This window comes from Lytechinus variegatus, chromosome 8, assembly GCF_018143015.1.
Source record: "Lytechinus variegatus isolate NC3 chromosome 8, Lvar_3.0, whole genome shotgun sequence".
NCBI lineage: Eukaryota > Metazoa > Echinodermata > Echinoidea > Temnopleuroida > Toxopneustidae > Lytechinus > Lytechinus variegatus.
The window spans coordinates 14,261,578-14,277,074 of record NC_054747.1 but is presented as its reverse complement, the minus strand read 5'-3'; the positions used below and the strand labels follow the sequence as shown (position 1 = coordinate 14,277,074).

At 38.3% G+C, this 15,497-nt stretch overlaps 2 protein-coding genes and 1 pseudogene across 2 annotated transcripts; 1 reads left to right on the top strand and 2 right to left on the bottom strand.

Annotated features, from left to right (window-relative positions):
* Nucleotides 1-625: 625 nt before the first annotated feature.
* LOC121420677 lies at nt 626-5,651 on the bottom strand. The gene is made up of 4 exons (XM_041615338.1): nt 5,384-5,651; nt 2,847-3,995; nt 1,877-1,942; nt 626-798 (listed from the first exon to the last, which is right to left on the bottom strand). The coding sequence occupies exons 1-4, from the start codon at nt 5,649-5,651 to the stop codon at nt 626-628; spliced, it is 1,656 nt and encodes a 551-aa protein (XP_041471272.1).
* Nucleotides 5,652-5,771: 120 nt separating this feature from the next.
* Nucleotides 5,772-14,578, top strand: LOC121420676 (annotated as a pseudogene).
* On the bottom strand, nt 9,458-11,241 carry LOC121420026. Its single transcript, XM_041614548.1, has 2 exons — nt 10,147-11,241; nt 9,458-10,008 (listed from the first exon to the last, which is right to left on the bottom strand). Exons 1-2 carry the CDS (start codon nt 11,214-11,216, stop codon nt 9,819-9,821), a joined length of 1,260 nt encoding a protein of 419 aa, XP_041470482.1. The 5' UTR covers nt 11,217-11,241; the 3' UTR covers nt 9,458-9,818.
* Nucleotides 14,579-15,497: the final 919 nt, after the last annotated feature.

The following is a 15,497-nucleotide window of genomic DNA, read 5'->3' as shown; positions in this document are numbered from 1 at the left end:
AAGAGTATCTGCGTTAAGTTACAAAAGGCGTCCGCGCATTGGCGGCGGAAGCCAAACAAATTATGGAGGGGTCTACCTGAAATTTTGTGATGGACACATGTAAAAAAAATTTGACAAGCAAAAAAAAAGGTCATCAACCTAAATTTTAGAATTTTAGGGGGGAGACAAGAAACATTTTAAGGGGAGTTCACCATGATAATTTAGGGGGGGACACAGGGAACAAAATTGACAGGCAAAAAAAAAAGGTCATCAACTAAAAATTTAGGGGGGGGGAGGATCATCCCCCCACCTCAAAGTTTGGGGGGATCTGTCCATCCCCTCCCACTTCCGCCGCCCATGCGTCCGCGGCGTTTGTCATAGGGCCTTTTCACACGTGAATCTTGAATCATCATTGTAATGATGATTGCCATTGTTATCGTAACTGTGATTAGCGTTCGTGATTCCAATCACGTTCAGGTTTGGTTTCACACGTGCTAAATATTCGTCATTAGCCTTATTTTTCACTGGAATCATCATTCGCATTACGATTTTTTTTTACCTTGAGAAAGGGCGGTAAATGACTGGGAAAACCCTCTATTAAAACCGTTACCGTTACTGAAAAATCAACGTAATATTCTATTTAATTCTAAACAAATTTCTCCAAAAATCTTACAAGGCGATTTTTCTTCGGATGCAGGTTACCATCGTGCCGGAGGGAACAGTCGCTGAGCCAATGAACCAGATTCTTTTTGGTATCGTCACCAAATCTTCCTGAATCCGGGTAGTAGGGAAATGTTGAAACGAGGTGATAAAAACTTTCTGCATTCAATAAGAGATAAAATGAAAGTGAGACAAGAACAAAGGTGTGCATCGTCCATCCCACTTTGAATAATTTTGTTAGCACTAAATTATCCTTAAGCTCGTTCAACGTGTTCAAGTTCCGTGTATGTTCAGGAATCCATACAAACATACAATTTGTGGCCTAAATCTCTTCTTATAGAAGTACATTTCAACAAGAATATTCTCTGATATAATGCTATACGTTCTCCTCAATCTGCTCCCTAAAATATATACATATAATTAACAAAAGAAAATTCCAATCGCCTTATCCTTGAGATGCAAAAACATAGACAATGTAGACAGTTTCATGTTTCTTATTGATCTCATCGGAAATGAATGAAACCAGTTGAACAAAAACCGTTAAGTCCAAAGCCATAAGCCCTAACATGACTCTTTTTTTTTTTCCAAATAATAATAAGCAGTTCTTGTATAGCGCATATCACAATGAATAATGTCTCTATGCGCTTCCAAAGGACTTGGATATTATTACCCCAGCTGTAGCTTGTCAGCCGTAATTACAGTGCACACGCATTTCAAGGAATAAATTCCTGCCAGGTACCCATTCACCTCACCTGGGTTGAGTGCAGCACAATGTGGATAAATTTCTTGCCGAAGGAAATTACACCATGACTGGGATTTGAACCCACGACCCTCTGTTTCAAAGTCCGGAGACTAATCCACTGGGCCACAACGTTCCACTCCTCCCCCTCTTCGCTTTGTGTTCCCCTCTGCTGTGAATTATGTACTGGAGGTTTATTCGAGTGCTCTATTTACGAGAAAAGTTTAACAAAATATAACCGAAGAATAGTACACGCTAAAACGTTCATGATAGGTAATTCACCTGCGTAAGAGTTAGTGCATCGTGTCCTTCATAAAACTTGGAGATGCCAACTTTCACACAATATTCATGAGACTTGTATGTCCGAGTTTGGCTTGAGAGTCCATCATTAAAGACTTTCGCTTAAACCACCTCCACGATCCCGGATTCCCACCTGCCTAACAAAAAAGTCCCCATAACCATAATGCACATCGAATTGTGTTTGACTTGACAACTTACGTTCAGGTTCTGAGACGGGGCCTGTAGTAGAGGCCGGAAACAAGATGGCGACATTTTGTCTATCATCTGGCAAGAAAGCAAAGAGAAAAAAGTTATTAAAAAATAAATAATAATACTGTTAGAGCGATACTATTTTCCACGTTTATTGACTGGAGTATTGATTTCAATTATTTCCTACAGATACCAAGTGATAAATTCAAATCTTGTTATTTAAGTTTCCAACTACGTTAAGTAAATTTTAAATATTTATTTTGAAAGAATTGTTTTGAACCAAGCTTCTCCCTTTGATCTCATTCTAGCCGTGAATTTATCATCCAGTAATGAGCTGACGTAAAGACAGTGGTAACAGTCTTGACATGGAATATCAGTGTCCGACATTCTGTAGCCCAGGAGTGGATCAAGGACTTTTCTGAAGGGGGTGCATTGTTCCAAACATTTCATGAATCAATGAAAGAAAAAGAAACGGTCATCAGTAAAAACAATACGAACATTTAAAGTCTAAAAAAGGAATTGACAAAAAGAAGTAATCACTCTCAAAGGAAGGTAGTTTCGACCCCCCCCCCCCGACCAGCGCCTGCTCTACCATCAAAATAAAGGCAATGTAATATTGGATGTTTTACGTACTATTGTAAATGTTAAATACGCCGAATCTCATCAATTATATCCAAAATGTCCTTTGGGGGAATGGAGCTCAGCAAGTTAATTCTTAAAATCTATGACATTTTTTAAACATATTTATACGGTAGAGGAATCAATCTAGCCAGATCAAAGGAAATTCAATGAAAATTATGATGGTTGAAAAAAGAATAGAAAGATTTTACCACCCACCAAGATAATACTTTTATGGGAAGAGGAGCAGGGGCAGCCAAACAAGTGCAAAAATACGGAATATTGCTTGGACAGTAATACAGCTGAATATAGACTGCATTTAGAATGGAAGCGATATATACTTTTTAAAATTTGAACATACACATGTTATCCAGGCAAGCCAACAAGACATCTCTATGTAGTTCGGAAGTCGGTGATATCCCGACGTCGATAAGAATGGCCGTGTACATATGCCACGTGCCTTCCAGTTCTTTCCAGTCGCCATGCGGCATAAGTGTCCTTTGAGGAAAGAGTTTTCTAACAGCCTCCGAAACTGAATGGTTTCCTCTACGGGAGAGATCAAAGAATGCCAAAGCAGCGCACTTCTCGCTAATAATCTTCTGCTGACTAGCCATCACGTTCGCTGCATGTTGGTCTACAGTTGATTCCAATGGCGTAGATGGTTGCGTCTTTGCTGAAGTCGCTTGTCCGTAACCATGGCTCTTCGGATGAGGATATTCTCTGACGGCTGCTGACGAATAGGCATCGTCGGATGAAGTTGTGCTACGATGCTGGGAAAATCCTGAAAAATTACTTCCTCCTGCTTTCTCACTGTATGATCCCAAGCTAAGGCTGACAGAGGGCTCATGGGGATCTTGCGATAATGGATGTGGAAGTGAGGACATATCTGCTTTGCCAGCTTTAGGCATATGTCTATCAAAATTGGCGGGAGGATCTCTAGTTGGCCTTGTATTTTGAGGAACCTCAGTCCCCTCTTTAGAGTCATCTATCTCCATCGGTGCGTCAGCGGCGGAAGCAGTAGAAAAGAGAGTCTTCCTGTCCTTACTAGCACTAACATCAGTGTGCTCTAAATCCTCGCGCCCTCCTGCTTTACCACGTGTAATTTGCAAAGCAGGATTTTCATTATCAGGAGAACTATCCTCGTGTCTCGTTACACTATTTTTGTCCGATGCAGCCGAAGTAGATTTAGTCTCTGGGATTTCCCCCGACGAATGCGAATGCTCATCAGGTCTGGCAATATTCGTTGTTGTTGCTTCACTCAATCGTGCTGCGGATGTAGACCCTTCTAGGAGAGGCTTCGGTTTTTCATGATGAGGTGCATTTTTAAGGAACTCAATAAGGCGCGAGATGTGTTCATCTTCCATTTTTGCCGGGTTGTTGCATTGGATGACGTAATTAGAACACTTGAAAGTTGTTGGCTGTGACTTCTTAAACACCATCATGAGGGCGCTCTTTGATACTGGGCTGTAACTGGTCATGGAATGAACAATGACACCCACACGATCAGGACCTGCAGAAAAAAATGTATAAGAGATATGAAGAGTCTTGTTCAACACTGATCGTAGTACAGTGACACATGCACGTAATACCAATATCCTGATAAATCACAATGTTGAAGTCTACTCTTAATGATAAGGAAACTACTTTTGATTGGTAGTCGATGAGTGCCCAGAAAAGGCCCTCAATAGAATGATATTAAACAATATTTGCAGATGAAACATCTAATGATGGAAATTTAGTGTATATTCTTTGAGAAGATGCGATTGTAAATGATATTCAACAAATTCGACACACATACATCATTTACAAACATTTATTATGTGATTACCTATGCGGTACATGTAAATAACAAAAATATAACGATGGTCCATAAATTTCTACGAATTAACAGGGGAAAAAAAACTCATCACTAGCTATTTGGGTTAAGTGGGTGTGACTTAAATTTTAAAAGGGTGCTGTACATTCAGTGGATATTATGAAAGAATGAGACAGTTTGAACATTTCGGAAGGTCCGGTGATGATTGACTGGAGAAAAAACCCAAATGTAATATAAATTAGAGGATTATAAAATGTTGGTGTTTTGTTCGGAAAAAAAAAGAATGAGACGTCAATGTGTTATGGAAAACTAAATATAAAACGTGTCAAAATGTAATAATTTATCCGCCTACCCACGAAGGAACAGCTGTATCAATACTGACACTAATTTTTCAACTAAACAAATAGAGCTAAAATTTTGGTGTTTTGTTAGAAAAGAAAAAAAAAAGAATGAGACGTCAATGTGTTATGGAAAACTAAATATAAAACGTGTCAAAATGTAATAATTTATCCGCCTACCCACGAAGGAACAGCTGTATCAATACTGACACTAATTTTTCAACTAAACAAATAGAGCTAATTTAAAAGCAGAAATCGAGCACAAAATCTTAATATAAACATATGAGCAAAATTTAAGCATTTCTAAAAAAAATGAACAGGATGCGCATCTCACTGAATAAAATGATCAAAACACAAAACTGAACTAAACTGAAATATTTTCAATTTGACTTCAGAATGAAAAAGTATAAGCGCTATATACGATCCATCTTATATGAATCTCTAAATCAGGCAATGCAAGTGCGATAAAGCAGTATAGGAGATATTTTCCCCTTTACCTTTTCTACTTCCCCCACTTTATAATCTCTTTCCTTACTTCCTTTCTTCTTCATTTGTTTTTCTTTCCTTAGATTTTTTAACACCACCACAAGTGGGAGGGGTGGACCCTTCCGCCCCCTGGGTCCACCTCTATGGAATTGTATATTTCTCTAATTCTACATGCCTGTCTAGGCCTTATCATGTAAATGTAATGGAATATCTTCCATAATTAACTTCTCACTGGAATGGCCATTAATGAATATTTACCATATGTTTCCTTCAGCTTGAGCAGCAGTTTGTTGTATTTAGCGTCTGCAACATCAGTGATGGAGTTACGACCTTGTGAAATTGAATGTAACAGAACCACAGCGTCATACTCATCTTGAGGCATAAAGAACTGTAAGTCCCGATGTGTGAGTTTCACAAAAATGCAATGTAGTCCATGACCTGTATTAATACGTTCAATTAACTGATCTACACAGGATTCCGTTGAGAGGGAAAGAAAAGCAACTTCGATACCACCAGCATTGGCCATTTTTCTGAGTTGTTTCTGCTGTACGTGCTGTGCGGGAACTTGTAAGAACAATACACTGGAATTCGAGTATAGCAAAGAGATCTGATGATTATAATTTCCACAAGAGTTGACGATTGCGAAATGTCATATGACCCTGAGGAGAGGGGCGGGATGTTCTATGGAGGCCCGCCTTAATGGGCGTTTCTTATAACCGTGTTAAGCATGCGCACTTTGCTTCCACTGGGAGGCTATTTACCAAGCCATATTTGATGATCACATTATGCTAAGAATTTTGAAATCAAATTATCTGTGTTATTCATTCGACCTCTCGCAATAGAATTTCCAGTTACATTTTACAATTGGTTATAACATTTTCTTTTTTTAATGACACCGAACTGCAAACGTTTCCCAAAGAAACTACATTCCTCGCTTATATTCTGCAACTCTAGAAAGGGACTGCCTGAAACCGAAAAGTCCCATGCATGGCAGCAGAACTTTTTCAAGACAACATGGAGTCGGAAATAAAAGAAATCCGTGAGATCGTTCAAAATTACAAACCAGGTATTACTGTAACAGTTCCCGACAAAATAACATTTCCAGAAAATTTGTTCATTGGACTGTTTGGCAGGACAGGATGCGGGAAAAGCTCTCTTATAAATTCCCTAAAATTTGCTGTATCAGGACGTCTGAGAAGGGCACAATGGGTCGACGTTGCAAGTCAAGAAAAGGCAGGAGGCCACACAATGTTCAGAAAGATAGCCAATTTGACCCACTGCATGTACGTAATTGATAACCGAGGCTTAGACAACCCGAGTGCAGAACAAGCACAGGCTGAAATAGCAGCGCAACTGGGTAAGTTAAGTTTTAGTGTTTTGGTCAGGGATTTGTATGGGAACGATTTCTTAAAATGGGTGCTGGTTTGTGAACAAAAGATTTACAAGCCCCTTCTCCCACGAAAAGGTGATTTTCACTCCCAAATGAATATGATTTTGGTCCGCAAAAATTGACGAGCACAAAAATAAGATATCCACCTGGAACACTCCCAGCACCTCCGCTTTTCAGTTAAATACTCCCCTGGACTACTCACATACCTAGTTCAAGCTGTCACGATTTGCACCACGACTCAAACGGCGTATTTAGTCGTGGGGCAATCGTAGTGATCCTATCAGATCTTATCAGATCAGTCGTTGTAATCGCATTGATCGTAGAAATACTTTGAATTGTTCGATTTTTTGCGATCATCATTACGAAAGGCCAATCGTGGCTTTCGTAAAGGATCGTACGGCAATGGGAACGAGATACCCCGTACCCTCTGTCGTACATCGTTAAGACAACGTGATTTTACTGAAAATAAACAGAAGATTTTGCAGAAAGCAATAACAGAATCATTCTGTAAATTCATAAAACAGGAAATTTTTCTGTAATTTAACAGAACAGGTCTGTTTAAAAAGGGGAAAAGGATGTTTTATTCAAGGAAATTTGTAAGATTCCATACTCCAAATACCAATTTCTTGTAAGATTACGCAAATCGGTAAGATTACAGGTGTTCTCAAGACTCTGCTGCAGGAACTTCTTTTATTTTGAGGATAAATTTTCTCACAGTGTACGATTGATCGATTAGCCCTTCGTAATTGATTGCGAACTTTTTTTTTAAACCATTCAAATTTTTCCAACATTAATACGAATGCCACAACTGGTAAGATGTGATCTGATACGATTACTATACGATTAAGTCTTGACGAATAAGATGCACCGTTTCAATCGTGGCACGATATACCCATATACCAACGTCTTGGAAAACATAATCCTAAATTCTACAAAATCATCACATAATTTTATTTATCTATTTGTAACTTTATTTATACAGGGTGGTATTGTCAGTTTCAAAATGATTTCCATAACGACCCTGTCATATGATATAACTGAATCAAACGTTTATATTGTACTTCTATTATAAGATGGTCATCGAGGCTACAGCGAGCGTGTGCAGTGGGCAGTTGATGAAGAGCAACCGAGTTCTGATACGTCATGTACACCAACACTAAACCTTGAAACAGGACATCCGATTTCTTGTGTTATCTTCGTGTTCAGGTATTTACACTGTATACTAAACCCGGCGTACACTATGCGATTCGTTGCGATTTGATTTACAAAGAAATTATAATAACATTTGATATGAACATTCCAACCAAAAATATCTTAGTGATCAGAGATAGGAACAGAGGTACATGTAGGACTAAAGTGAAATACATTTTCAGTCTAGTTCGTGCCTCCATAGGCCATAAGAATAAACTCAAATTCAATTCAAAATCACACTGACATAATCATTAATCGGCTGCGACTTGGAGCCTATTTGGACTTGACAACGTGGCATGCCGCAAAGCACAATTATTCACTTCAATTCAAAGTCTTCTTTATTCGCATAAAAATGCACATATACATAAACGTGTTTTCCAATTTACAAAACAAGCATATTCAGTATATTAAAAATGCACTTTAAAACATCCATTCAACAACAAACAAAACAAAACCGAGGTGGGACCATGAATCAATATGCCTGTAGGCACAGAAAGTCAATAAGTTCCTTCAATTCACTTTCAGTTAAATAGGATACATCCTTTTCATCCCTCATTGTAATGAGTTCCCTAATTTGCTCAACCATGCGATCCACATTAGCTAAGTTGCACTGAACCTTATTCCACTGCCTATTCACCTGTCTAGGGTCCATCATATATTTACTATTCAAGTATTTGATATTCCCCCCAAGCACAGAGAATGAACCAAACTGACTCATTTTTGTTATATATGATACGGTAAAGTTATTAGCCTTAAGAGATGACAAGACAAAATTTAAACATCTTCTATGAAACCACAATTTTATGCACATCGTTTTGGCCAAAAAAGGTAAGAACACATTGTGTGTTTGCCAAGGAACTTTCCACACCCTGCGAATAGCTATTCTCCAGTGTCTAAATAGAGCATCTAAAGATGAATCAAATAGTGCATATAACTGTGTTCCATAAAAACTACAACAAAATTTTTGAAACAGAATATTACGCAAATAACACTTGGCATGTTTGAAATTGCTCAAAACCATATTGCACTGACGATTAAAATCACCTATGGGTTTGGAAACATCATCACTAAAAATATCCTGATTGATGACATGACCAAGATGACAAATTCTATCCACAACCTGAACTGGACTACCACTGACTTTGATCTGTGGGTCAACTACCTTTTTTCTATCACATGTAAATATGATAAGCTGGCTCTTCTCACTGTTGAATTTTATATCATATTCTGAAGCATAATCCTGACAAATAAGGATCATTCTGTTGAGGGCAACAGCACTAGGTGACAATAGGATTAAATCATCAGCATAAGAGAAAGCACCTGCAAATACATGTCCCATAAAACAACCCTCACCGTTATCTTGGAGTTCAGACAGAAGTCTATCAATATATAAACAATATAGACTGGGCGATAATATTCCACCTTGTTTTACACCATTAGAGACAGTAAAATAATCAGAATAAACACCGTTCCATCTTAGACGGATCTTTTGGTCCAAATACATATTCAATAGAAGTTTACAGAACATGGGACATACTCCTTTGCATAACATGATTTTAAACAATTTAACAAAATTAACTCTATCAAAGGCTTTGCTTGCATCTAATACAAGACCATATACATAACTCTTCTCATGAACAAAGTATGACACTGTCTCTTTTACCATACTGGTACACATAGTTGTTGACAGCCCTTCTTTAAAGCCAAACTGCAGCTCACTAGTGCACAGATTATTAATTTATCTTTTCATAATCACCAACTCCAACACTTTTCCGATTATACTACTTAACGTAATTGCTCGAAAGTTGCACGAATCACCCAGATTGGCCCAACGTCCTTTAGGAATTGGAATCATTGTACTTCGAAGCATATTATCAGGTGTCATTTCATGCCAGATCATCCCTGTGAATAACATAGCAACATATTTACTGATAACCTTTTTACCATGAATTAAATGGTCAGACATTAATCCACTAATATCGTCTTTTTTCGACCCATTCAACTTAGCTATTGCATTACATATCTCTTCTTCTGTTATTATATGGTCATCTTGTACACACTCGTGGCATCTGCATTTATTATCAACAGAGTTATCAATATCATTTTTAAGATCTACCATATCCAATTCACTGAAGATACACTGTTATATAACCCGTCAAATTTATCAGCAAACATTCCAGCTATACTATCTTTTCCTTGAACACCATCAACATTAGGATATCTACTGACATTCTTGGATCGATTATATTTCTTAACCTCAGACCAAAATGATCTGGTACTACCTGATGCAATTGCAGTTGCCATTTTATCAGTCTTTATTACATCTATCTCTCTCAAAGTCTTTTTCAGAATTTTATGATAATCCGTTCTTGCTTTTTTACGCAATTCAAAAATTTCACCACTTTTGGGGCGATCATTTTCAACCCACAACTTGTGCCAAAACAGTGCATTTTTGAAATATACCTCTACATGCTCATTCCATCCAGGTATTACCTTACATTTTGGTTTCTGAGAACTTTTACACATTACATGGAAGGCAGCATTCAGACATGCATCAACAATTTTATCATGAAACTCATTCAATTCTCGACTATGTCTTTGGCAGTGTTTTTCTCTGCAATTTAATGCACAATATGGAATAACTAATAAATGTAGAATTTCGGACAACATATCCACATATCTATCCAGCTCCTCCTGATTTGCTATACTCCAATTATAGCACTTTTTTGTTTGTTCTTCGTGTTCACTAATGTCTGAGAATTCTGACATGTACAGGTCCAACTGACATTTAACAGCAACATGATCTGAGAAATTATTAACAGTATCAATGCATTCATACACCTGCAAAGCCTCAACTAAACTATCTGTTAAAACAAAATGATCAATCAATGATTTGTGGTTACTACCTTTGCTACTGAAAGTAAAATCAAAATCACATAATTCATCCTGCGTACAAATATGATAATCTGCAAAAAAGTTTAAAAAACACCTTGTTTGGAAAGTGTCTCTAGAGACATCCGTATTAAAATCCCCTCCAAAGCAGGCAAAATCAGGATTTAACTCATTCATTAAAATATCTATTTCATTCAGTACTTGTTGGAACTCTACTAAATTGGCATTTTGGCACCTGTCATCACATGGCATATAAATACTACCCAACAACAAACGTTTCTGATTTTCCAACGTAACAATAACTGCACTAAGTCTCTTTGAATCTGATTCAGTTATTTTTGGCTCAACTTTTACATTTAGACCATGCTTCCAAATTATAGCTGTTCCGCCATAAGGTCTTCCAGCTGACTGCTTTTCTTCATTCATAGCACTCATACCATGCTTCCCTACTCCATTTACTTCATTTATGTTATCAAACCACCCAAATTGAGACTTATAGAGACCATGCTCCTGAATTAGCATAAAGTCACACTCATCAAAGAGTTCTCTTAAAAAGGGCAGTTTAGAGTCATTGGCACACTGGCAGTTATATGAAATGATCGAGACCTTGTTTGACATACAGGTTGTTTTCGTCCAGATTATTTCTAACATTGTGCCGAACTTCAAATAAAGTACTTTTTTCTTTGAACTTTAATATTTAATGCAAAATGCGATTTATAAAAAACACTCGACGTATCGCATCGCATAATGTGCATTTTGGGCTAAAGATATAGGCCTACTTGTTAAGAACAGCAACACATCCTTGGCAGTTATGAATCACCATAAAAACGTAATGTACGCCAATTGAATTAGCCATAAATCTAACACTGCATGGTGAAAGTTCTTGCTAAGTTGGTATAGTGTTATCAGATCGCCGTCTGGTGTAGGCTAGTCTTAACACCATTCTAAACACCTACCATCCAGTAGACAGGAATCGTTCCTGTGAATTCATTTGAAAATTTCTGACATTTGACTGTAGCGAACGGTAGTGGTAGTTCAGCGGAACAACCGATGATGCAGAAACTTGTCAAGCTTCTCGTCGAACAGGCGAGCTACCTATTGCTCAAGTTTTCGTAAAGGCCTGGTCACACCACCCGAGCGTTGGTGGAGCGGTCGTGGAGCTCACAAAATTGGGGAAAAAATAAAAAACAAAATAAAAACAATCGAAATCAAAAAAGGTGAACGGGAGCGAGTGGTGATGATTTTTTTTCTCTTTGCTCCACGACCGCTCCAACAACGCCCGGGCGGTGTAACCATGCCTTTAGATAGAAAGAGAAATGATTATGACATACTTTGCAGAAATTCATCAAGTAAAATAAAATGATATTCTGGTTGACATGGTTAAGAGAAGTTAATTTGTTTTATCATCATAATAATGTTGAAATTGTTTTAGGTAAATCTATCATATGTTACAAGTAAGTAAAGAGTCTGCAGAGTGTAATGGGGGTGTGTGTGGGTTTGGGTGCTTCAGTGTGTTTGTGTGTTTCTGATGAGGATTGGGATTTTTAAAGGTTTAATTCTTGTATATTTTGCATATTATCATTATGTACTTTATAATTTTTATGTATTTTGATTAACAGGGCCCAATTGCAAACCAGCTTATCTTTGTTAATGTTTTTTATCGTGTATAGCTTAATTGGTTACCCTGTATAAAGATGTGAAATAAATATTAATAAATAAATACCGATTGAATGTTGCATCGGTTTTGTTGTTTTGTTATGATAGCACTTATTGTTAGCAATCATCTTTTTTATTTCTTGCAGCGCCATTCACGATATAGAGGCTGACTTCGCAGGGCTTAATCTCGTGATCGATTTCTTTCATCGACATCAAGGTATTCCTCAATTTCTCATTTCGTCCAAAACCTTCGGCAAATAATTGAAAGCCTACACTGTCATTGGACTAGAAGCCGGCATATTCTGCAGCCTTGAGCATAGGCGGCGGAAGCGGGGGGGGGGACAGATCCCCCCAAAATTTGAGGTGTGGGACGATCGCCCTAAATTTGTAATTGATAACTTTTTTTTTTTTTTTTTTTTTTTGCTTGTCATCTTTTTTTTCCTGCGTCCCCCCTTAAATTCTGGTGAACCCCCCTTAAAATGTCTCTTGTACCCCCCCCTTGAAATTTTGCTTGATGAACTTTTTTTTTTTTTTTTTGCTTATCAATTATTTTCACATGTGCCCATCACAAAATTTCAGGTTAACCCCCTAATTTTTTTTTGGCTTCCGCCGCCAATGGCCTTGAGAAGCATAAATGTCTGCAATTTTCATCAATTAAAACAAAACCAAATGTCAATTATTCGGCCGATATTATACTGTAAGCGATCTTCCTGTTTGTGTCCCTTTCATGAAAAATTTGTCCCCAGCAAAATGATAAATCTTATATTTTTGTTTGCATTCTATAACATTCTAATAATTGAATTAGCATCAACATAACAACAACCAAAAAAAAAACATTTGGAGATGTGGCATTCCTTCAAGGCATAATAAGACCTTGCAAAATTTGTAATGAAAATACAAAGCGATGTGTAGAGGTGACATTCATTCGAGGCATATACATGTATTACAAGTTAAGACCTCGACAGATTCGTAATAAAAATACACAGCAATAGGCTAAAAAGAGTGATGTTAAAAGTTTTGCCATAGTAATTATTATATAGAAATCAATTAGAGAGGGTATATGTCACAGGTACCTTTTGTCATTCAACTATAGGTTGCTACCCCATCGCTGTTGTCACTCACCTTGACGTTGCGGAGCGGAAGAACGTCGAAATACTGACTGCCGTGCTCCGTGTAGCAGGGTTTAGTGACATCTACGAGGTGGCTAACATCACCGACGAACACACCAAACTCGACGAGCAATACCAACTCAATCTGTTGTCACTGCACCCGGGGGGGGGCACTCGACCAAAAAAGTGGTGGGGGTGTGCCGCGGGCGAGACAAAAAACGGGGGCCTTGGAGCGGGCTTATTGTAAAAAGGAGGGTCCTCGGAACGGGCTTCGGAACGACAAATTTTTGTGAAAACGGGGGTCCTTGGAACGGATCGCCAGCGTGTGAGCGCGTATGCATCCCTACGGAACGGTCATGCGTGCATGATGCAGCTAGCGCGGCCTCCGCCGGGGAGCTCTACGGCCGCTTTTCACCAAAATTGCAGCTCATTCAACGCGATCGGAGCGGCGTAACGAAAAATATGCGAAGCTTTGGAGCGGATTTCTCTCTTCTTTTTTCTCGATAAGAAGAAAATGCTATGCCTTGGAGCGGCTTTCTTTGTTCTTTTTCTCAACAAGGCAAAAATGCTATGCCTTGGAACGGAAATTTGAGTGTAAAAATGGGGGTCCCCTCCGCGGCACATACCCACTATGCATTATATACTGAGTGCCCCCCCCCCGGGTCACTGCTTGAGAGATGCATGACGATCGGAGATAATACTGCTGTCTTCAAGCATTACCAACGAGTAGAGAAGGAGAAAAAGAAAAATATGCTGAAGATGGGTCGTAGAGAAAAGGTAGTAACACCGGAAAACGCTGCGCGTACCAAGCCCACTGACATGACTGAAGACCAGCGACGCAAAAGGGGAGAGGGTAAAGAGACGTTGCAAAAAATGGAGGAGGAACGGAAGGAGATTGACACACTCAAGAACGACTTTCGGATGAAGATGATGGAACTGGAGATGTTAGAGTATGAGCACAAGATGAAGATGAATCTGCAGCAACAGAGGCATGAGCTTGAGATGCAACGGAACGCCCTGGAGATCCGGGAGATGAAACTTCAGGAGGAAGAAAGGGAACGTCGCTTTCAAGAACAGTTGCGGAAGATCGAGAGTGATAATCGGGGAGAACTTATCCGAGTCATGGAGGCAAATAATGCCGTCAAGGGCGCTAGATGTGCAAGGTTCCAACCAGTAATCAGTCTTCCTAGCCCACTTCCTTCATGTCGTATTTAGTGACTTCAGAAAATTATTTTGAATTCAGTCGACACACATTGACTGTAGACGTATTGAGCGGACGCATGCGCACAATTTTAAGACGCTCGATGGGCTAGCCCCGCGACAGTTCTATAGAGCTTCTCTTGTTAAGAAGAAACCCATTTCTTTTAGACTAAAATCATTAATATCGACAAATAAAAATAATACACGTACCACTAATTTTATTCCGTAGCTCAACCGGTGGAGCTGAGTGTCCTACACATACTTTGTTCACTAATAATCATTGAAAAGGGTGGCCAAGATGAAACTTTCCTAAAAAGTATTTGTACTGCAGTATGATTCCTGCAACAGTAATGCCACCAACCTCAAAATGTGGTATATTGATTTACAACAGCTACTCTCGCAGTCCTTTTTAGCACCAATGGAATCTTTCATTTGAACTGGTTCTGTGGAATCACACGTTATCATGGTTATGGGGGTAGCAATCACGTGTAGGTTTATACAAACTAAGATGGAAATAGGTTTAACCACTGAGTAAAGATTCGGTTATCAGGAGTTATTACTGTCCTGAATAAGGTACTTTACGATTCATTTTATCTTTCTTTAATTAAAAGTACACTGTATGTAAAAGAAAATTAATCTAGGTAATAAGGTTGATTATAAATTGAGTTTTATCGAATGATCATTATACACCTACCGCTTTTTAGTCACCTTCCATTAAAAAATCATTATCAGTGTCTGATTATTACCATACATCCGAAGGTCTTTTCCTATTGTAGCTTTTGTAATTATTATTGTTAGTTTTGCTCTTATTTTGCCTATATTGCTATGCCAGGAAGACTTGTTGAAAATGAATTTAAAGGAGATAGAAATAGAAAGCTGCTCCAAACAAACGGGAAAATAAAACATGAGATAAACATTAAAAAAATCATCAGAT

Excerpts from the sequence above, each read along its gene's own strand:
- LOC121420677 (XM_041615338.1), bottom strand. The coding sequence starts at position 5,651 with ATGGCCAATGCTGGTGGTATCGAAGTTGCTTTTCTTTCCCTCTCAACG. Across the intron at positions 1,943-2,846 it reads GGCTTGCCTGGATAACATGT|ATGATAGACAAAATGTCGCC; the intron begins GTATGTTCAAAT and ends CTTTCTTGCCAG. Across the intron at positions 799-1,876 it reads CCCCGTCTCAGAACCTGAAC|AAAGTTTTTATCACCTCGTT; the intron begins GTAAGTTGTCAA and ends TATTGAATGCAG.
- LOC121420026 (XM_041614548.1), bottom strand. The coding sequence starts at position 11,216 with ATGTCAAACAAGGTCTCGATCATTTCATATAACTGCCAGTGTGCCAAT. Across the intron at positions 10,009-10,146 it reads TATTTCAAAAATGCACTGTT|GGCAACTGCAATTGCATCAG; the intron begins TTGGCACAAGTT and ends GACTGATAAAAT.